At 43.1% G+C, this 20,920-nt stretch overlaps 4 protein-coding genes across 5 annotated transcripts; 2 read left to right on the forward strand and 2 right to left on the reverse strand.

The window, feature by feature from the left end:
* The first annotated feature begins 262 nt into the window (after positions 1-262).
* LOC129599142 (kelch-like protein 17) lies at positions 263-3,051 on the forward strand. The gene is made up of 6 exons (XM_055497282.1): positions 263-712; positions 939-1,215; positions 1,508-1,781; positions 1,968-2,560; positions 2,640-2,723; positions 2,817-3,051. Exons 1-4 carry the CDS (start codon positions 441-443, stop codon positions 2,336-2,338), a joined length of 1,194 nt encoding a protein of 397 aa, XP_055353257.1. The 5' UTR covers positions 263-440; the 3' UTR covers positions 2,339-2,560; positions 2,640-2,723; positions 2,817-3,051.
* Positions 3,052-6,548: 3,497 nt separating this feature from the next.
* Positions 6,549-8,805, forward strand: LOC129599144 (protein max-like). 2 transcript variants are annotated; one of them, XM_055497286.1, is made up of 4 exons: positions 6,549-6,853; positions 7,247-7,324; positions 7,523-7,761; positions 7,936-8,805. In XM_055497286.1, the coding sequence occupies exons 1-4, from the start codon at positions 6,828-6,830 to the stop codon at positions 8,091-8,093; spliced, it is 501 nt and encodes a 166-aa protein (XP_055353261.1). In that variant the 5' UTR covers positions 6,549-6,827; the 3' UTR covers positions 8,094-8,805. The 2 variants fall into 2 exon arrangements, with proteins under 2 accessions (XP_055353261.1, XP_055353260.1); XM_055497285.1 differs by having other exon boundaries at positions 6,549-6,796.
* On the reverse strand, positions 8,101-15,657 carry LOC129599127 (thyrotropin-releasing hormone receptor-like). Its single transcript, XM_055497267.1, has 7 exons — positions 15,348-15,657; positions 13,440-13,446; positions 12,274-12,323; positions 11,798-11,901; positions 10,570-11,092; positions 9,323-9,551; positions 8,101-8,611 (listed from the first exon to the last, which is right to left on the reverse strand). The coding sequence occupies exons 1-7, from the start codon at positions 15,597-15,599 to the stop codon at positions 8,328-8,330; spliced, it is 1,449 nt and encodes a 482-aa protein (XP_055353242.1). The 5' UTR covers positions 15,600-15,657; the 3' UTR covers positions 8,101-8,327.
* Positions 15,658-18,901: 3,244 nt separating this feature from the next.
* On the reverse strand, positions 18,902-19,758 carry LOC129599137 (uncharacterized). The gene is made up of 2 exons (XM_055497276.1): positions 19,672-19,758; positions 18,902-19,595 (listed from the first exon to the last, which is right to left on the reverse strand). The coding sequence occupies exons 1-2, from the start codon at positions 19,724-19,726 to the stop codon at positions 18,916-18,918; spliced, it is 735 nt and encodes a 244-aa protein (XP_055353251.1). The 5' UTR covers positions 19,727-19,758; the 3' UTR covers positions 18,902-18,915.
* Positions 19,759-20,920: the final 1,162 nt, after the last annotated feature.

Genomic DNA, 20,920 nt, shown 5'->3' on the forward strand with positions numbered 1-20,920 from the left:
TATTGATAGTTTCCTATTTTTTTCTATTCTGCTTCAGCACTCCATCAGATATTAAATGTATCGGTGGACCGGCTATGCGACTTCTGGCATGGAAGGAACAATTGCCGGTGCATACTCCACGGCCCCCTTAACCGGCAGTTACGATTTTTTATCAACTTTCACGAATCAAGAAGAATGACAGACACGAACTCGCTCTCTTTTCAGTTTTCACTCCCATTTGAAGGATTTTTCATTCATTGTCAGTACTTACTATATTTTTGAATTTTCGACTTCCCGCTTTCCCGTGACACAGTTTGATTTTGGTAGCGTCTTTGCATCTCGTGGTTTGTTAATTTCTCTTGATTTCATACTAGCATAAGAGGCGCCTTGACCCGCTTATCAGGTACTCTGTCCGTGCCTAGCTGTCTAGCTTGCCTTGTGACTCAACTAAACCGTACAGGATGTCGGAGTCTTCTGCAGATCGCCCTGCTTATGATTGTCCCGTTAGCGCTGTGGAGGTCCTGCGCGGACTGCATGATCTGCAGTCGACGGGAACCCTCTGCGACGTTGTTCTTAAAGGAAGCGAAGGATACGCGGCGGGCATTCCCTGTCATCGCAATATCCTGATTGTGCACAGCGCTTTCTTTCGGGCAGCGTTTACTGGAGCGGACTGGAAAGAGTCATCGCAGAAAGTCTTCCCGCTGCACCACATCGACACCCAGACGCTGAAGGAGTAAGTAGCGTTGTGCCGATCTGTTCAAGCATTGTAGTATTGGCGTGCGGTGGCAACTTGACAGTCCAGATTTAGATTACCGTTTCTTGTATCGTACATGTACCTGTAAACCAAATTAGAAGATTCCACCTCGATAGTACTGCTTCGCTCATGCTATGACGCTTTTTATTTGGCTGTTTTTTCGTGTTTTCATTGACATTGTGACCGTTCTTGTTTCGCTTTGCAGGCTGGTGGAGTATGCCTACACCCTGGAGATCAGTCTTAACGGTGACAACGTGGCGCCTGTCTTGATTGCGGCGCAGTTTCTGCAGATGACTCCAGTGGCCAGATTGTGCTGGGAGTACGTGGAGAAGCACATGTGTCTGTCCAACTGTTTGGCCGTTTACGCTCTGGCATCTCAACATCACAATCCCCGTCTGGCTTACACGGCATTGGACTTGGTTCATTCTAACTTCCCACGCTTCGCACAGAGCCAAGAATTTCTACAGATGAACGAGCAACAGGTGCAGTCTGATTTTATTCAGCGATAGTTTGTGGCAGCTACAGAACAAATGTCTAAACTGAATAGTTTGAACAATGAATATTGAACAATCGGATTCAGGGCAGTATACAGTTTTGGAGATATTTACGTGCGCTCTTCTAAAAATTATAAACAGATTCCAAAAGCAATCCTCTACACTACTTGGCTTGCGCTGTGTTTGGTAATCATATGTGGCAGTAGTGGAATTATTATGGAATTATATCCAACGGTAAATTGCACGGATTTCATGGGTTCATGAATTTACCTATCTGCAGCTGATTGCTCTCATCGCATCGGATGAAGTGGAGGTCTTCTGTGAGGATGAGGTGTGGGAGGCGGTGCTGCGTTGGTTGGAGTACGACCGTCCCGGCCGACTGGAGCACGTGCCCGCCGTCCTGCAGATGGTCCGCGCTGCTTTTCTCAGCGATCAGAGTTGTCTGGCATACTCGGAAGTACTCGCCAGTGCAATGCCGCCGTGCCAGTCTGCCATGGCCGCCAAAGAATTACCAATCGAGGAAATTGAGAACTTTAGACCACGCCCTTCGTACGGTAAGGGCATTTTTCTGTTAATCAGTTTCGTACGATCTGGTGTTTTGCCAGACAGTTTAGACATTGTCGAGTGATTTTCATTTTCGAGTGGTTTTCATTGTGGTTCATAATTCATTTTGTGTTTATAATAATACGTCGGTACAGTACAAATTTTGGAAAAGAATAAAAAGTTGGTTGCTGGTTAAGGTGCACAGGAAGTGGTCCTTTGCGTGGGCGGGGGCGGTGGCACTACGGTGGAAGTCTTCAGCCCATCCATTCCGGCCGTGTGGTGCTTCAGCGACCTGCCAATTTCCGCCCAAAGCTGCCGCGCAGTGCAGCTGGACGCCTGTACCGTTATGGTTGCCCACTTTAATGGCTGCAACACCCTCAGGCGGGACTGTCGCTACATGGGCCCACTTGGCGAGTGGTGCAAGGTGGCCCCAGTGCTGACACGGCGCCGAGATGAAGGCCTTGCCGCTCTGAGTGGTCGCATTTACGCGGCCGGTGGCTTTAGTCATGGCTACGAAAGCGACCCACTGACGTCCGTGGAAGCCTACAATCCGGAAAGCAATGCTTGAGCGCAGTCGCGCCGCTCCCTGTTGGTCTGGCCGGCTTGGCGATGGTGGCATGTGATGGTCGATTGTTTGTGTTTGGCGGCAAGAGTGCGGAGGGCCTTGGCAGTTATGCTTTCTCCTACGATCCCGCAGCCGATACGTGGACCAGACTGCACGACATGCCGACCACACGCTTCTATAATTGCGCTGCTTGCGTGGCTCCCAACGGGTTGATCTTTGTTCTGGGTACGGAGCATAGCCAGTAGGGCAATATTTCATGTTGAATTGCTAAACTACAGTATTTCTAGTGGAAATAATTGTTTAGGCGGAGGATATGATCATTATGGTACTAAACGGCACGCGCGCGTGGATGCGTACGACCGCGCCACCGATCAGTGGGTGAGAAAAGGTAAGTGTGATTTCATTGTTGATTGAAGAACTGCCTCTCGTTGCATGCCGGTGGTTTTGCACGTAAACTGTGCAGTGCGCTGTATGTTTACAGCTGATCTGTCCGTTTGTCGCCTTTCTCCTGGTTTTGCATGTCTCAATGGAAATTTGTACGTTATTGGTGGAGACCTACAACGCAAGAAAAATTGTGGCAGCATCGAGGTTTATAATGAAGAAACCGACAGCTAGGCCCTGCACGAGTGCCGACTACCAAATGCTAATTATAGACCGTTTGGCTGTGTCGTAATGAAGTTGAAACGCGGGTGAATGAGCAAGTGTCAGATAACACCGTAACGGGTGCCGCATTTGAGTGAACTCGTTCGAATAATGTTCAGATTTGCCTGTGTGAAATTCCCTTGTAAAGACTTCGTGATGTGTATGAGGTACAGTATAGTAAACAACCTGGAACTTTTGCGGCAGGTTCATTGAACCGTGACAGGTTCTTATATGCGGTATACGACTAGAATCAGTCGTAGCATATATGAAACTGTAGTTTCGGTTTTTGGTCTTCGATATCCGTGTGTAAACAAAAGTAATTTTTGGCGCCCGTACAGTACGGAAGGGTCCGGCCGGTTGAAGGAAGCGGTGGGGCCTAACAGTCACGTGACATGAGTCATCTGACATGAGTCGAGTAACGATGCGTGAAACTTGTAGATGGCGTTGTTAGCTCCGCATCTTTTTTAGTTTACATTATGTGCTTCTACATTATGAGGAGCACACTGCATCGGTTTCATCGGTTCTTGGAGAAGAAAAACGGAACTGTAGTATCCAAACAAACGTAATCCAGTATGCTCCTGCAATGTGCTCCTACATCTGTAGGAGCACATTGTACGAGGCATCATAAGGCGGTAGGAATATTAAGTGCTGAATAGAGAATTTAATAATATAGTAAATTATATTAAAGGTGATATGTCTGACGGAAAGTGATAATGAAGAAAGGGTGAATGTTGAAATAGGGTGAAGATAGTGGGGAGTTTTGCTATAGTTCGGTTTAAACGTATTCGACTTTCTGGTTGTTCGTATCTGAGTGTTTAATGAAGTGTTACAGGAAGTGGAGTGTGTTGCGGGTTAAGGGTTGTGGTGGTAGATAATGATGGATTATTGTGGAAAATTTAAGAAATTTCGAGAAGTTGATTGCTTAATGGAGCAGGCTATTATGTTTTGCTCTGATAGTCTTGGATGTGTAGAAAGAGGTGGTTTGTATATGGGAAGTAGATTGGGACGTACATTAGAAGGTTGTTCAAGAAAATGTTTAGTTTAACTGGTTTGTTGACTGGATTTTTTGAGTTCGGTGGGTACATAAGAAGTTGAGGAATGTTGTGTTTGAGTTATTATGGAGTGGACGAAGTATATAGTATATACAGTGAACAAAATGTTTTTCTTGTTGTTGTTTTTTGGTGGCCAGTATGGATTTGTGGAAGCGTACTGATTCAGGTTGCTGTGTTCTATGGAAACGTATCCTTGCAAAGCACTGGTCGTTATCCTGGCACAAAGCCAACTTTGCAGGAAGTTCTGGTCCGCCTTTCTGGGGAAATGCATTCTGCAGCAGATAGACTCCTGCGTTAAAGAGTCCTTGCTCCAAATCCGCTTGTTGTCAGATTGTTGATATTCTGACGGAGCACGACTAACTCACCGAATCGGTGTACAACGTCATTCTGACCATCTGTTGGCTATAATACGAGGTGCCACCCGACTTTCGATCAGTTGCTCTACATTTTTCTTTTCGGTTTCGAACAACCGCCTTCTTTCTGGCGAATGTTGGGCCATCGCCTCCGTGAGCTCAGGGTTATGGTCTTCTAAAGCTGGCAGGTGAATGGCCTCCATCATGTCATCTTTAGGGGGACCACTGCTTGGCAGTTACTTTCTAAAGTTGTAGCGATATTTTTCTTAGTGGGAATTGAATTCCGTCGGCATATGCGTAAAGCGCCAGCTTTTTCGCAGAATACCTTCACTGAGGCAGAGGGGAATGTGTGTGTCTTAGGCATTTTGCTATTGTCGCCAGGATTTATAAAGACTTGATGTGTTCGCTCGCTCCATTGCTCCCTCTCTCTCAAAAGCTCCGTGTACGATTCATATCTATTTCCCATTTTAAGTTTTGATGCCACAACGGCTGAGGGTTGTGAAAACTATTATCAGAAAATTTACGGTTTACCGGTTTACGGTTTACCGGTTTATTTGACAACGGTTTACCGTAACCGCTTACCGTTACCGTTTCCGTAACGGGTTACCGTTACCGTTACCGTAACGGGTTACCGTTATTTACCGTTACCGTAAGGGGTTACCGTTACCATAACGGGTTACCGTTACCGTTACCGTAACGGGTTACTGTTACCGTAACGGGTTACCGTTACCGTAACGGGTTACCGTTACCGTTACCGTAACGGGTTACCGTAACGGTTTACCGTTACCGTAACGGGTTACCGTTACCGTCACGGGTTACCGTTACCGTCACGGGTTTCCGTTACCGTAACGGGTTACCGTTACCGTCACGGGTTTCCGTTACCGTAACGGGTTACCGTTACCGTAACGGGTTACCGTTATTTACCGTTACCGTAACGGGTTACCGTTACCGTAACGGGTTACCGTAACCGCACCGGTTTACCGTAACCGGTTACCGTTACCATAACGAATCCGTAAAGATTATCAATGCCAATAAAACCGAAGGCGGAGCCGAAGGCGACGCCGAGCTGCAGCGCGAGCGAGCGCAGCGAAGCGAGCGGAGCAGCAAGTGAGACAAAAGGACATTGTACTTCCCTTTCTCTGAAACCCCGTTTTTCACATTTTTGTTTTTGGTTTACATTTGGCTTTTGAATTTGACTTGATTGAGACTTAGGAAAACGTTAACAAATAAAGGCAAAAATATAGCAACAGAGCTTCAGGGATGAAAAACCTTATGGGCTCAATGCGAACGGTCCAATACCTATTACAGACACTCGTATTCACCGAAGGTGAATTGAGAGCACCATGTCGACACCCTCTATGTCGACCGGCCAGCATGCCGGTGTAAAAATGCCGGTGTAGTCAGATTTTGTAATTCTTTCACTAAAAGGTGACCTTTCCGTAATTGTTAGTTGTCATGACGTGATAAATATACTGGTTCAAAGTTTTTAGTAGTTTTTCTGTGCGGGGAATAACTCTCGCGCGTAGTCAATACTCATAGCGCGGGAGCCTCTCGCGCGTAGCCATTTCGTTCGAATTAATAAAAGTGGGCGACAGATAAATATAAATCGGTAACTAGCCTAGGACGGATGATTTAGACTTACGACGAAAGACATCCTTGTAATAATTATGTAAAATTGTCCTGCAGTTTTTTATGAACGGAAACGGTTTTTAGGTACTTATACTCGTATAATCTGTGTTAAGGTTTCGGCATCCGCCGTTGTTAGCCAGCAAACTCGGATTACTCGAATTAGTTGTCCAGGTTTTAGGAGATACAAAACTGGAAAGATCAAAAGTCGATTAGACGGATAGCACCGTGAGAGAATTCTCTAATCTTTTGGATTTTGCAGTAGCAAAACTGGATCAGTAAAAATCTGAGATCAAGCATGACATTTGAGAAGGGCAGAAGCTCCCTGGCACCGGTGACTACTCGTAGTATTCATGTGATTATAGTCTCTAGGGAACAGAAAAATCATGTACTTATAAAAAAAATATGGTTTATTACAGTAATTAATTTTTAATAAATAATAACAAAACATAGTACTTGTACATTACCATTTATTAATGTACAAGCATTGCCTGGTAACGGAAACGTTTCAGTGTTTCTCCACATACTTTAGAAAGCTGTCAGACCTACGGATCAGTGCACGTGTTAAACTGGAATTTTCTCGTGAAACTTAGCTGGGAAATTTATTCTCGTGAATTTTCGTTCTGCCTGCAAGCTACACGTATGGATAGCAACTTGGAAAGTGTCCCGTCTTCCAGTGCCGATGTCGCTGCCGACACGGATGACGACATCCAGGAAATCGCTGTAGTTCCCGCTAGAGCTTCAAAAAAGCAGAAAGCTATTCATAACATGGTGGAAAGAATGCGTAGGTTCGTTTTCGGTTAATGGCATTACTTGTTGATGCTGTACTCAAATATTAGTATCAGGTTTGTAGTCCAAATGTAAGACAATTTTCGTCAAGTGAAAATCGATAAATACTCGTATATCGATATATATCGACAATATGATGCCATATTAGCCATGTCTTCGTGTGTAATGCGTAGTACAGATACAGTTCTGTGATTTCTTTCGAGATACTCTGTTACGGTAGAAGTTTGCACGAAACTGTGAAAAGATAGTAAACAAATGATAAGGAAACAGAATATTTGGATTTCAAAGGTCATAAGTTCAAAAGTCATAAATTTCAAGGTGATAAGGTTGCAAAAATTAATGTATCCGAAGATTTCTTCCAAACAGCAAATTGCAGTTTCGTGAAGTTGTAACGGTGATCGACATTTTACGATCTCAATAAACATCTGTTTGGTTTTCGTTCTTTGCAGATATCGAATGAGTACTTGTATTGCCAAGATTGCAGCAACGATTCCGACACTCCAGGGTGCAAAACTGGATAAATCAGCGTTAGTATCTGCTGGATATTTATTACGGTTTACAACACCCAGTTTACAGAGCCTATAAAAAGTTGATAAAGAATTTGCTATTTCACCTTTGAAAGTACGAGTGAAAGTTAACCTCGTAAAAACTGCTACAACTCCACTGCATGAGTGTCTACTGGTTGCTTTGGCTGTCAGATATAGAGGTCATTTTCTATTTTGCAGGGTTTTAGAAACGGCACTAAGATATCTCCAGTTTATCAGAACATACTGTAAAAATATCCAACTGATTGACGACGCCTACTTGACTCGTTATGCGTCAAAATCGGAAATACGCGGCAGGAAAACGAAAAAAGCCAAATCTGCTGCTAAAACTCCTAAGGGGTCAACTTCTGTTCCTCTCGCACCGACAGAAAAATTGAAAGCAGCTGATACTCTAATAACGGCGGAGTTGCTACCATTCGGTAATCACAGAAAGAACAGTACACGGAAAAGTAAAAAAATTACCACCATTAGTTTTGGGACCTTCGTGTGCTTGGGGAATGATTAAGCACTAATAAATTCAGTTGGCTTTTGAAAATTAATTAAGCAGGTGCACGTCATCAAACCGTTATTAATTATGCTGTTATCGTTTTTAGAGACAGAATTGGATTTGAGTTCGACCGGAAATTCAGTTATCGACGAGAAAATGTCGAAGGAAATCAACGATTTGCTTAATGAAATATTTCAGAATAACGACGTTGTCAGCGATCACAATACATTTCTAGATGATGTGGCATTTCTTAATATAGAATAATTAACTGCATAGGTTTTAATTTCCCATCAGTAACGCGAGATTTTTGTTTTTGTAACGTTATCGTTAAAAGGATTTACTGTGTTACAAGGAACCGTCATAATTATAAAAATACTGTACTGCAATACGAAACTATTATAGCGCATTTTCTGTTGTGTATTGGTAATACAAAAAAAGCAACTCTATCATAAAAAAATTTTGCTATACTAATCACAAGCGGCAAGAGCAACATACTATCTACAGCGCTGAATGTGATCTGCATTTATTATTGCGGGATCGGGAGAAATGGTCGATGGCTTCCTGGGACAGAGTATCGGGCTGGGCACCGTACCACAGCGGCTGAAAGCGTTGTGATGAGGAATCGGATTTTGATTTGGATTTCAACGGTAGCGAATCGGACGGTGATTTGGACTTGCGTGAATTAAGTATCGACGGGGCTTTATCCAGCGGATACTGTCGATAGAAATTCCGTTGTACCTGAATTTGGATGACCTTTCCCGGCTTTTTGGCTTTGGAATCTTCTGCATAAGAAATTTCTTGAATTAATAATTACATCAGACACTTATCAAGTTATCAACGTACGGGAATACGTATTATGTTCTGGCTGTTGTTTAGAATTCGATTTATTTTTGTATTTTGAAGTACTGATATTATTGTTGGTGTTGGCGGCACACATGTAAATAAGGTTATTACAAAGCTGAAAATTTAATGAAGAAATCATAACATACGTATATAGCGGTTTGCTTAGCATATCAATAAGTAACAGAACTGTTCAAGTCCTAAAACCGAATTTCGGCTACTCTAGTTGTACCGAGTGTGATGATACAGCTTTTCTAGAGCAACAATCGAACATTGACTATACAAAGCACGTGTAAATTTGTAATTAAAAAGTGATAATAAATGGAGATGGCGGAAATGAAAATGCAATATATTTAAACCCGTAAGGCGGAAATTAGTGTTAAGAACGGCGGTCGGCACGCACGAAATAGAGTACTTTGTAGCAATTTTATATTGCCTGTTTATGGTCTAGTTTGAACGCTGAACCCAAACGGACTTAAGGATGTATAAGTCTGCGCGTCATCCCAGAAAAAAGGTTAAGAAATAAGCATTATTTATTTATTCATCAACATTCTACAGAGATCCCACAGTGTATATTATGCAATCTTCCGGGATTGTGATAAACTATAAACAGCTAATGTTAACTGAAGAAACGCAGGGTGCGACCGGCTTACCGGAGCGGATGTTGAGAACTTGCTTCACCGCTATCCGAAACCGCTGGCTCATGATGTTGTACAGGAAGGGATTAACGGCGCAATTGAGGTAGATGAGGGTTTTGGCGAACAACAGATACCAGATATTCAGCCAGGGCTCGGCGACGAAGGCGTTATATACGAGCAGTCCGCGAAAGGGCAGCCACGATACGGCGAACAGCACCACCACCACGATCAGCATACGCAGTACCTGTAATAATTATCCATACAGACATTTGGAGGAACAGCTGCTTATCCACCTACTGCAGTAAAAACATCAGTAGTATTATCGGAGAATTTGCTATTGTTAGACATGTTATGTGGCCGTTACGCACAGCTGGCAACCTTGGAAAATATGTATATGTAGGCTGCCACGGACGTGCCCTTGCAAACAGATTAAGCCGCGCATGACACCGGCGTTGTCTTTCACCAGTAAACAGTGTTCGCTTAAAGGTGCAGCAATCATTGTCTCGTTTTCGGGTGGGAATAATTTACGGGCTATTTCCGGTAAGGTTGTTCAGCTGACCCGCGTCGATTGTTTCACGTCACGAAATAATTCATGCCCAAAATCTAAGATGAACTCAAAACCAGAAAATCAAATTTTTAGTTCGTGAAGGTGTAGAAAAGATGGGAGAGTGAAAGTGGGAGAGGCTTTATTCGAACCACTCTGACGCAGTCACGTTTGCAATAACAGATCCGGACAAATCTTTTCCATTGATATTAAGGCAGCCAACGTCAGACTGCCTTACCTTGGATTTTCGGAATGATTAGCTGCTGATTTATTTTCGGTGATATTATGATATGTTAAGGTCACCGACTGACTGCGGTATCATGTGCGAGATTATTACTGTATAATTGATTAAAATTTTAATTGCTGCAGCAAGGATTTGAGAGTGCTGTGGTATTTAAAATCTTGGTAAGCATGCTGAACACAAGTTTTAAAGCATGTTTTTCTTGCTATGTCAGAAATTTGTTTTCGAAATTGTGACGATATTGTTCGAAAATAAGCATAAAGCGGCGCAAGTAATAAATCTAAACTTGCTGATGAGAAAAACCTCCTAACAACAGCCTTTAAAAAGTGCCGGAGACTTGTTCGGATCAGTGATCCAGATACAGTACTGGTTTATCTTCACTGTTAAAATTAAGTATGGACATTTCTTGTAACCGTAATTTAGTATTTTCAAGAAACAGTCTCGTCCAAAATTGTATAGGTAGAACCGTAGAAGTACCTGTATTCGGCACTGAGCCGTCCACACCATTTGTTTCTTGCAGGATGAATCTCTGCGCAGCCAGTACAGCTGCTTCTCCGGTGCCATCTCCATACAGATCCCCGCTACCGGCGACTCTTCCGTGCGCAGCATGAGATTCTTCTCCTTACTGGCCAAACTCATGCCCTTGGGTTTGCGGCTGCCGCAGTTCTGCCGCACAATCTTCAGGCTACTGTACAGAATCCGACCGATCTTCATGTACACTACCACCGCCACGCCCAGCGGGACAAAATAGAAAAATAACAAATCCGCTCCAAACACCGGGATGTACAAGGAGCTCGGGAGGCGGAGTTCGCAGCGGGGCCGGAATGGCAGTGCTGTGTCGTGTTTGACCTCGGTTAGGCCCAGCCAGGGACAGCAGTACAGCACGGCGAATATCCACAAGCCGACGATAATCCGCTTTGTCCGGTTCAGTGTGCAGAGTTTGCGGGCAAGGAGGGGGTGACAGACGCCGATGTAACGCTCCACGGTAAATGCGAGCGTACTGCAAAAATTAAGTCGCGCGTTTACACACCCATTAGGGCTAGAATCCGCTTATCTTGCAGTCATCAAACGCCACCAGAAAACGTCAGTCTGCTTCACATCTGAGTGTAATACAAAGTACTGCTACAGATAAATGAATGAACGGCTCTTCCTTTTTTTAAATTCAGAACGTGCATATTGTCAGCGTTTACAGTTCCAGTCGTTTTTCGAATAAGAATTACATCCCATGCACACCATTTAATCTGTGCATTGATATAATGATGGTTTTCAAGGTACAGTTTTTATTAAGCAGTTGATTGCGTTGCTACATAGCTAGCGCATACTAATGCGTAATAACAAACAACACAGAAATAAATTTGCGCAATTAATATAACGGTCGAAAACTGCTGTGGCACAAATACAAAATCGTGCAAACAGTGTAAATTGTAAGTGCGGTTAAAACAGGTGAGATGGTGACGTTATTTGTTTTCAGTTTTTGTATTTTAGTTAAAATCACGCTTATTTTCTGAGAATGTCGTCGCATACTTAAAATCTTTAGCACAATTGTGGTAATCTATTTTCTATGTAAGAAGGAAAAGCTGATGTTGTTGCTCGTTAAATGCGCGTGGTGCGGAAACTGCGGAAATACAGGTCACTTTGTATCAGCCAGCAGGGGATTAAATCCCGGAAGACTGCGGACCACTGACCGTTTCGCCATGTTACTCACCTAAGACTTCCGGCATTGATGCCGAGAAAATTCAGAAAGACGAAGAGGGCGCATGCCGTGCTCCCCAGCAGCCACTGACTCCCCATTTGATCAAAGACGATAGCCTGAAAAAATATACCAATAATTTTGTCACTGAATTCCCATTACTTGCAAGTGACTGCAACCAGACAAATATTATGATTAATTTTGGAAAAGCATATGATTTAATTTGCTGTAATTAGAAGTGGTAATTGAGTATTGTAGCGAAATCTTAGAGATAGAGCGGAAACAAGCTGTTGAGAATTCGCGGCACAGCGGAAGTAGACGCATGTGCTCTTTATAAAATAATTAAAGGATTAAGTAAAACTGTATATGTCAGCTGGTGTACACCGGCGAGAAAAGAAGGAAATTGTAATCAATTCGAGAGACGGCGGGATGTACGCGTGAGAATCGCATCAAGCGCGACGGAAATAAGGCCGTTGTTGCGTAAAGCATACCTCAGGGATTGCCGTGATAATTACGAGTAGATCCGCGATGGACAGGAAACCTGCGAATACAACGCGCAATTTTATCTTTCAGCGTCATATATTCAGCATATATGTAATGCGAAAAACCGTAAAATACTAAGGTCATGTTAAAATAGCCCTGTGCATTGATAATATCGGGGAATATCATCCAGTGTTAAATCTTCGTTTTTATATGGTGCATAATGTGTGTATTATATTATACAATGCAAAATCTGCAGATAACTGAAAGACAAAGATTTATTTGATTATGAATAATAAGACTTCTTAATAATTTTTCTAATCCGCTTTCGAAAGTCAGGTGTATTTTTTATAGGCACGATAAATTGATAATCACACGCTAACGCTTGTTTTTAACTCCCGTTTATATTAAGGCACTATACGCGTATAGGCGTAACAATGACCAAAGACGTGATCCATCAGAATCTTCGTTATTTTGCCGTATATGTTTTTTTCTACTGACGGCGTCATTTTTGCGGCAGAGCTTTGCTATTGAATCCTAGAGAGGTTTTTTTTTAATTTAATGCTGGTAGAAAATAGTCTGTTATGTCGCATCATACGATTATACCCTCGATTGTGTGTACCGCCGGCTTTCATTTAAACCGTCATTGCCGCCTCATTATCCGAAAGCGGTTGCATAACCGCGGCATTTCAAGCTGCGGTGTCTTGCGCACACGCACACACGAAATTATCGACTATGCGGCGCTGCTATGAACGTACCGTTATGCCCACTAATGTGCCCCCGCAGATTATACTGTACATTGTTCTGCGTGTAATATGCACATAAATAAATAAATTAATTCCCTAACGACTAATGCATACTGCATCGCCGCACAATGCAAATTAATCAGGCTTCGATAAATGGGAATAAGTATGCAACGTTTGCTTGTGTTGCTTTGAATGGTATCGATCGTCAGCGTAATGGCGATCTTGTGACAAACTACACTAAAATAAAAAAACCGAGCACTAGTACATCGGAACTCAAATTAGTCAATTGCCATTGTACAAAGTAGATCCAGTATTTTGAAAACCTATTTGCGTTGAAAAGCAAGCCATATGGTCGGTTGTTTCGTGATTTGGTCTCCACAGAATGTTTGTAGAAAAGAAATTAAGTAATGCAAGTGTCAGATACCACTTACAGCAGAACTGCAAAGCGAATTCAAACCAAAACCATATGAAAAGAAACATTGACACCATTGCCACAGCTTCTTCTTCTTGGAAAGGTCAGCATAACATTAGACCTGTTGTAATTAAGTAAGTCATTAGAGTGATACTTATGCTACTGACGTCGTTCGAAGCCGTACTGAGAGTGAACACTGAAGATTAAAATTACCTACTCAACTGAAATAAATTAGACTGCATCTACCCAGATTTTGACCGACATTTATCATCTCTTCTGCTGTCCCAAAGCAATTTATTTTCGGAAATAAGGCGACTTCCAAAGTCAGTATGCTAACGTCCTAACGACCAACCGGTCAAGAGATATTCAGGTGGAATGTTTCCATTGCTTCGCTTGGCGCTTTAATCAGCGCGGTCATGGCGAATTGTGATCCGGTTAGTGGGCTTTCATTCTGTCTCACTAGCAAGCCTCTCCAATCAAACCCACAGTGGTTCACTTTTTCTTGGGAACCGAAAAATACGCCCAGTTATTATCCCGCACGATTTGGCCCACGCTTGATTAATCGTAGGGTCCTGATGACCGTAGAATTAAGCCTCCAGCGTAAACTTTTATATACCCGGTTGTTTCCATGATCCGATTAATTGCCCGTAATTTTCCAGGCCGCAGTTAAAGTTCAGGCTGGAGCGGAAACGGATACTACGGCGAATTCCCTTGATGGTGGAGTGAAAGCTGGCTTTTGGACATATGCTGATTATTCAAATCAAATAAGCTATACATTATAGTACTTACTAACGAATCGTCTAGCACATTACAATAATACATTATAATACATATTATAATACATTATAAACATTAATATTATTGTACGGAGTACCTACTGCATGACAACTTTTGGTCATACGGCGTTGCGGGGTGTAGGACTGTTATATGTATTTTAACGAAGCATTGCTTACTTGTGTGTACTGGCGTAAACCATGTGCATCATGCTGTGATCGTAATGTATCTGATTCTAAATTTGTACTCGTATTGCATTGTTTATTAATCCAACCGAGTTTTGTTACTTTACTTACGGCGTTGGGTAGTAAATTTATGTGCTGTACCGTGTATGTACCAGCTGGTATGCTAGATTTTTGCACGGAACTGAATCAAAGAGCATCTGCAGGATTAAGAAGGAGTGGTATATCAAACAATTATATCTAACAACCTAAGAAGTAATGCACCAATCAAAAAAGTATTACTAGAAAAAATCGGGGAAGACAATCAAGAGCGTTTTAATGCTCTTATACCGGCATTAGTCAAGGCATGAAGAGCCATTACGGGCTTAGGCCATAGCAGTGCTGACGTGCTGAGCTGCACGTGCACTCACTTGTCAGTGTGCATGGCCAGCATGGGCATGACCGGACAAAAAACTTTCCGGCCCTGCCGCTCCTGTTTCACTTGACGACGCTTACCGCGCACTTTGGTAAACGCGTGAGGCCTCATTAACCCCCAAATTAAGACTCCTGAATTCGAATTTTTCGGTTTGTTGTAGCACCTAATTCACGGTCGGACCAGTGTCGTTATCGCAGACATTCACAAAAACCATTATCATTAATTATTGCTTCCTTCGCGGTAACGCGCATTCATTGGCAAAGGTCGCTGCACAACAGTATGCACTGATGGAGCTGTGCCTCGTTAGCCGAGCATTAGCTTACGCTTTCTGTTCACCATTTACCACAATTTGAAGGATGATTATCGTTGTTCTCGAACTGCATCTCATTTTGTGCATCAGCGAAACAATGCGTAAATGCTAAGTATTTAAGAAAAACTACGTGAGCGCTGAAAGCTTTTGTATAGTTAATGTACTCGGTACGCTTTGAAGCTTAAACGATGCTTATTAACCCTGGTTACGTCAGTATACGTTCAACAGCCCATATTAATTTCTTACCAAGTATCGATACGTCGGGCTTCGCAAGAACTTGGACTTGTGCACGACGATGATGAGCATGACGTTTCCGGTAACGCCCAGACAGAAGATGACCACATGCATGCTGGTGGCGATGACGCGATAGCTGAGCGGCGTGGAGGCCACGGCTTCCATGGCCGCTGTCGCCAGGAGCCACTGCGCCAGAGTATCATTATACCACTGGGCCAGTAGTGTATCACCCATTCCCGCCGGTTCACCCAGACCTTCCTGCATCCCGCCAACACATCCCTCGCACACTTGACCACTACCGTTGAACGCTCCGCGAATTTCCTCAGCGCATAACAAGAGAAACACGATCACGAGCATGGCGTCGCGACAACCAGAACACCGAGCGCCGAGGATATTATGAAGAAGATTGCGCAGTATCACTGCATTTCATGAGCCCACACACGAAGCCGTTCCCCGAAGGTTGATGAACAACGGATGACGCAGACGGTGGTGCACATCCGATCAATGCCGGTTGTAATTCGTTTAGACGGTTAGATGCACAGCCGATGGCCGTGTATATCTGTACACGATTCGCGCAGTCGGCGTGAATGGTACAATTTGTCTCCCCACTACGGGGTGCGCATCTGTGGCTTCTACATTAGCGGATTACTCTACAGATATGCGCCTGCATATTCCCGTAAAGAAGCATTCAAGGAAAAGGACATTCTACAGAGAAATTGAACTAATCAAACCCCGATGCAGTGGATATGTCGGTGTACAGGTCTCAGTTCGGTGTTACGCTGTGGTGCATGTAATGACGGAATGGATCAGCTGGCAGGTAGTTGCCGCAGCGGAGATGCCGGAGAAGTAGTCATTAGGAGGATTACTTTTGGATGTCTGCTGGAATGGAAAAGAGCACAGAGGTAGACGAGGTTTTTGCAACGATCGAATACCCGTGCTTATTTTACGGGGGATAAATGGCAACTGTAAATGGATGGGTATCGATCGATGCCCGGCTAATATCGTCAAAGCGGCATTATGCTAATTGTACCGCGCGAGAGCCTGTGTTTCAACGAAGGCAACGCTTGTGTAATATGTTGCCTATTGATCATTAATTACTGGCTCAGTAAAGCTATTTCATTGTTATTATGCTGCAATAACACGCAGCCGGCAAAATAGACAAAAAGAATGTGTCCCAGCCCACTCAGTGTGGTCGGCACCGGCACGTGTATTGATTTCCGAGAACGGATTGCCCTATTATAATTTGCAAGTACTCTACCGCACAGTTCATGAGTAAATTTTAGTTACATGGAATACGTACAAAATTGTTAAACAAAGAAGACAGGTGGCTGTTCTCACACTTATGAGGTTCGGAAAATTTAATCAAAGCTTTTTATGCAATTTGAATGATTGAATGCGAGTCAGGTACCAATTAAAAACGCAATAACCGCGCCATGCCTGAATCGAACATACTTCTACTCGTACAACAATATACTTAAAAAATGTGTCAAAACAAATCACTCGCCGCTGTTAATGTTAGAGGAGAATCGGAACTCATTCAGGCATTCTAAATAGTGCCACAGAATTGTATTTACCTACCCGGATAGTTGAGTACACATGCAACATATGGGGAAATACTGGTGATTAACGCGATACAGTTATGCAATACCAATTTTTCTAAAACTTTTTAGCAATCGTTAGTACCCTAGCAAAAGGTTTATTTGAGACACTCCACTCGAATTCGGTTTTTATCAGGCAGCAAACCAAATAGTGTTAGTGTATCCTGGACCGCCCTATTTCAGCGAGAGCCGGCTGCCCGTCCATGATCGAACGGCTTGCTGCTTTTAGAGATTTTAAGAAACAAGGAAATGTTCATTAGGGCGCTTATCACCCATCATGGGTCAAGAAATGCGAGATCATGATATATACGATTATGTAAACTTGTCGACAGAAACGGCGCCTACATTTCTCAGCAGAGGCATACACGAGCACGCGTAAAAAGTGAAATGTTCAAGGTAAACGTACAGACTGTACACCAACTATTTTATTACTTGAACGGTAATCGGTATCATAATAAATAACAAAATTTGCTGCTTTCGGTTCGTTACATCGCAAGATTCAGCACAGAATGAATTAGTGCGGCGAATGCGATGTCGAACCCGTATCGTGACCTTTCGACATTTAAATACCACACCGTTTTTTTGTTGTGTGAACCGCCAGATATTACTAATGGGAAAAGCTTGTTGCCGAATTGAGACTTATGGTTAGTTCTTAAAGACTGACATCCAATGAATGTATTATCTGTGTTCAAAATGAGAAAGGACTTGATTGCTTGTAATCGTTCAAAAGCTTTTAAACAAACTTGTTGACTCGTAGATGCCGTAGCACGTTAAATCTGAATGCAGCGATTCTCCGCGAGTCGCACTTCACCACGCTCCTAAAGTAACGAGGCTATATTATAAGGCCTTGTCCCGAATTCAAAGCGAATCTCGCTATGGTACGGTTGCTCAACCGCACGAGGTGGCTGTATGCAGTGGCCACGCCTACAGATACGGTACGCGAAGCCACCTCGCGAGGTGGAGTTGCTGTATCGCAACGAGATTCGCTTTGAATTCGGGACGAGGCCTAAGAATGTATCGGTAAACGGGACAAACGCGAAGTTCTATTGTACTCTGTACAGCACGCATTGAACGAGCGGGAGATATGCTCTCCGTCACGAGACGCATCGACATCACAGCGCAGATACGGACTGAATCAAGACCCTGGCATTTAAACTTAAAAGTCTGTTTGATAAAATTAGAGAGTGTGGAAAAAATTCACCTGTGGCACGTTTCGTACCAAAGAAAAGAAGTGAATCGTTTTTTTTTCTTCTTGTAGTCACAGTAGACATCTGTGTACAGGCTGTAGACACTCTGTAGACCTATCGGTAGTCACCTGGTTCACAGGATGTATACAGGTTGTCTACAGGGTGTCTACAGGTTGTCTACGGATGTCTACCGCTGTATGCAGGCAGCCCTTCTTAGGTTCAGCTCGATACCCTGTCTGTATACACCGGTAGTCATCTGTGGACAGCCCGTAGACACCCCTGTAGACGTACTGTAGTCACCTGGTTTCTTAGGATGTGTACACGGTGTCTTCAGGTTGTCTATATACAGATGACTACAGTGACTACAAGAAGGAAAAAAACGTTCCAGTTTTTTTCTTTGGTACGAAACATTCCATATATACAAAGCGACCTTATTTTTCAAATTTTTAATCTCTATTTATCACATGTACCAATAGTGCGAATTCTGTTGCGTAATGACCTTTAACAGAACATATTGTTGCAACTGAAGCATACCCGTGCGTAAAACCTTTTTGTTTGATCAACTGCAGCACTTTCATCTTTGTTTTGTCCTCCAAATGTGCCACTGTGTACTGTATCCGGATTTTTTGTTAACTTTAGTTGCATGTAAACTGTTTTGCAGCTATGAATAAATTATTACGGCTTTATTTAGTTTATTATTAACAGTTACTTGAACACTTCGTATGGTTTTTAAATGTAAACGTACAAATAACGCGTCTGCACATCCTTGCGGCAGCTCTTCCTTATATTAATAATTTAGAGTTTGCTACGGACTTTTCTTTGAGCAGTGGTAGGATTAGTACGCACTGGAGACTTTTCGTGCACTTTAGCTTGTCCTCGTCCTTTTAGCTGCTGGTTCCTAGTTCTCGCCCGAGGCGCTATTTTGCGTTGTCTCTGATCAGAGTGCGCGGACATTGGTGACTCGGTTGCGCTAAAGTAGGGTGGTCCTGGAGAAGGGCAACACGGGGGTGGTGAACAACCGGGGCACGGATAATAATACATAGTTGTATAATACTGCGGTCTATCCGTGCTGTTGCTGGCTGAAATAGCACCACTGACATAATTATTTAGCGAGAGTCCGGTGCCGTTGCCGGTGATATGCGACTGACTGACCACCGAATGATGCTGGCCGTCGTTAGTGCTGTTGGAATAGCTCTGGTGGTTGTTTTGTAGGACTCCGGTGGTACCACTACCGTACGAATTGGCCGAATTACTGCCAGAAATGTACGGATTTACAGGAAGCGTTGGATCAAATTGAAGACCACCGTTGATATTGTTGTTAAAGGATATTGATGTGCCGGAGAGACTGCTTTGCGAGTTGCCCAGCGAAAGCTGATTACCGTTGTCCAGTGCCGATGACTGCTGAATGTTAAGGTCAACTTGTCCGTTCGTTGCTTGCCCGTTAGAGGATGCTCCATTGTTGCCACCCGTATCACCTACGACATTGCCACACTGACATGGGTTAACCATGTAAAGTTCGTAGAAATGCAAAGTTCTTTATTTTCTACTTACCGAATACTTCTGGTGATGCTGACAGACAACAGAGAAACAAAATTAAACTCTGCATCTTGCTACTAAAATACGATTCTACTTTGTATTCTCACGAAAAACGAACGGTGAATTACCTTATATCTGTAGATACATTCGTCCTATTTATGGTAACAGCACTGCACCGAAACGTTCGGCAATCCGCAAAACTGGCAAAAACCGATGATGTGACCCAAATGGCAAACTTGGATGATTTTGATCTGTTCTTTGATCTGTTCGTAATTATTTAAGATTTTCAGTAATTAAGCGCGCTCTTTGCGCCATACCGGAATTTCGTCTTCGTAATATGACACTAATATCGTCTGTGTTGTTACGACTCTGATGCGTTAAAGTTCTAAACAGACACGTAAAACCGTTTCGCAGCTGTATAATGGAAAATCACCGGCAACGCTCATTCGCTGGCCGACTGTGCATTCATTGCAGTATTTGCACAGTCGTCAGTCGAGGACACAAAATGCATGGAATCTACTATTATTATTACTAGTATCTTACCCCATACTGCAAAGTCGGAACTGAAATACGCAATTTGTACCGAGCGCAGTGCGGACGATTCGAGGACTAGCGGTTAAGCGCAAAACTTTGTTTGTAAACATAAAACGTGTACGAGCACCGTAACACTTCACTAGTTTTTTAAGCAAATGTCCATTGGTACCACCATTTTGCCGTTTTCCGTTGCAAAATATAGTTAATATCCTTATGAGTGCCTTTCTGTGTGCATCAGTACATGGGACTAAATGCATCCTGCTTCACGTTTGCAACGTTTAATTCAACAAGTGCAAAATGCAATCCGAATGCTTGTAAATTAGCAAAGAAAACAATCAAATTTCCATAGAAGATCTATAATTGGTAGTAAACTGCTTAGTCTTTCTCTTACCGCATATTCCATATTGTACATCTGTCGCATGACACTCACTGAAAGGGACCTCAAAACCTTAAACCAGTACATCTGGTTAGGGAGATGTAGCATGCGTAAGCTTACGGTGTCCGCTTTATTGTGTATTACGTGTACGCGTAGCTGTGTTGTTCGTGTCGAACTTGCACTTCCGGTAGATCGAGTATGTAAAAGTAACTGCGAACAGATCAAAGAACGTCAGAACGTTGCCGCTTATTTAACTGTTTCCGTATTTACCAGTTAACACCGCGCAACTGAATGCCTAATAGTGAACCATTCGGTATAAAAAGCACCAAACCATTCTCGGAAAACGATATAATT

Source organism: Paramacrobiotus metropolitanus, unplaced genomic scaffold (assembly GCF_019649055.1).
Source record: "Paramacrobiotus metropolitanus isolate TYO unplaced genomic scaffold, Prichtersi_v1.0 Parri_scaffold0000138, whole genome shotgun sequence".
In the NCBI taxonomy this organism is placed as follows: domain Eukaryota; kingdom Metazoa; phylum Tardigrada; class Eutardigrada; order Parachela; family Macrobiotidae; genus Paramacrobiotus; species Paramacrobiotus metropolitanus.

Bases quoted from the DNA above. Each gene is read 5' to 3' on its own strand.
- LOC129599144 (XM_055497285.1), top strand. From the start codon at position 6,651: ATGGATAGCAACTTGGAAAGTGTCCCGTCTTCCAGTGCCGATGTCGCT. The intron at 6,797-7,246 runs GTTCGTTTTCGG...CGTTCTTTGCAG, and splicing joins ATGGTGGAAAGAATGCGTAG to ATATCGAATGAGTACTTGTA. The intron at 7,762-7,935 runs GTAATCACAGAA...TATCGTTTTTAG, and splicing joins GGCGGAGTTGCTACCATTCG to AGACAGAATTGGATTTGAGT.
- LOC129599142 (XM_055497282.1), top strand. From the start codon at position 441: ATGTCGGAGTCTTCTGCAGATCGCCCTGCTTATGATTGTCCCGTTAGC. The intron at 713-938 runs GTAAGTAGCGTT...TTCGCTTTGCAG, and splicing joins GACACCCAGACGCTGAAGGA to GCTGGTGGAGTATGCCTACA. The intron at 1,782-1,967 runs GTAAGGGCATTT...TTGCTGGTTAAG, and splicing joins TAGACCACGCCCTTCGTACG to GTGCACAGGAAGTGGTCCTT.
- LOC129599137 (XM_055497276.1), bottom strand. From the start codon at position 19,726: ATGCAGAGTTTAATTTTGTTTCTCTGTTGTCTGTCAGCATCACCAGAA. The intron at 19,596-19,671 runs GTAAGTAGAAAA...GCAATGTCGTAG, and splicing joins AGCATCACCAGAAGTATTCG to GTGATACGGGTGGCAACAAT.
- LOC129599127 (XM_055497267.1), bottom strand. From the start codon at position 15,599: ATGCAGGAAGGTCTGGGTGAACCGGCGGGAATGGGTGATACACTACTG. The intron at 11,902-12,273 runs GTATGCTTTACG...ATATTTTTTCAG, and splicing joins TTATCACGGCAATCCCTGAG to GCTATCGTCTTTGATCAAAT. The intron at 9,552-10,569 runs GTACTTCTACGG...TAATTATTACAG, and splicing joins CGGCTCAGTGCCGAATACAG to GTACTGCGTATGCTGATCGT.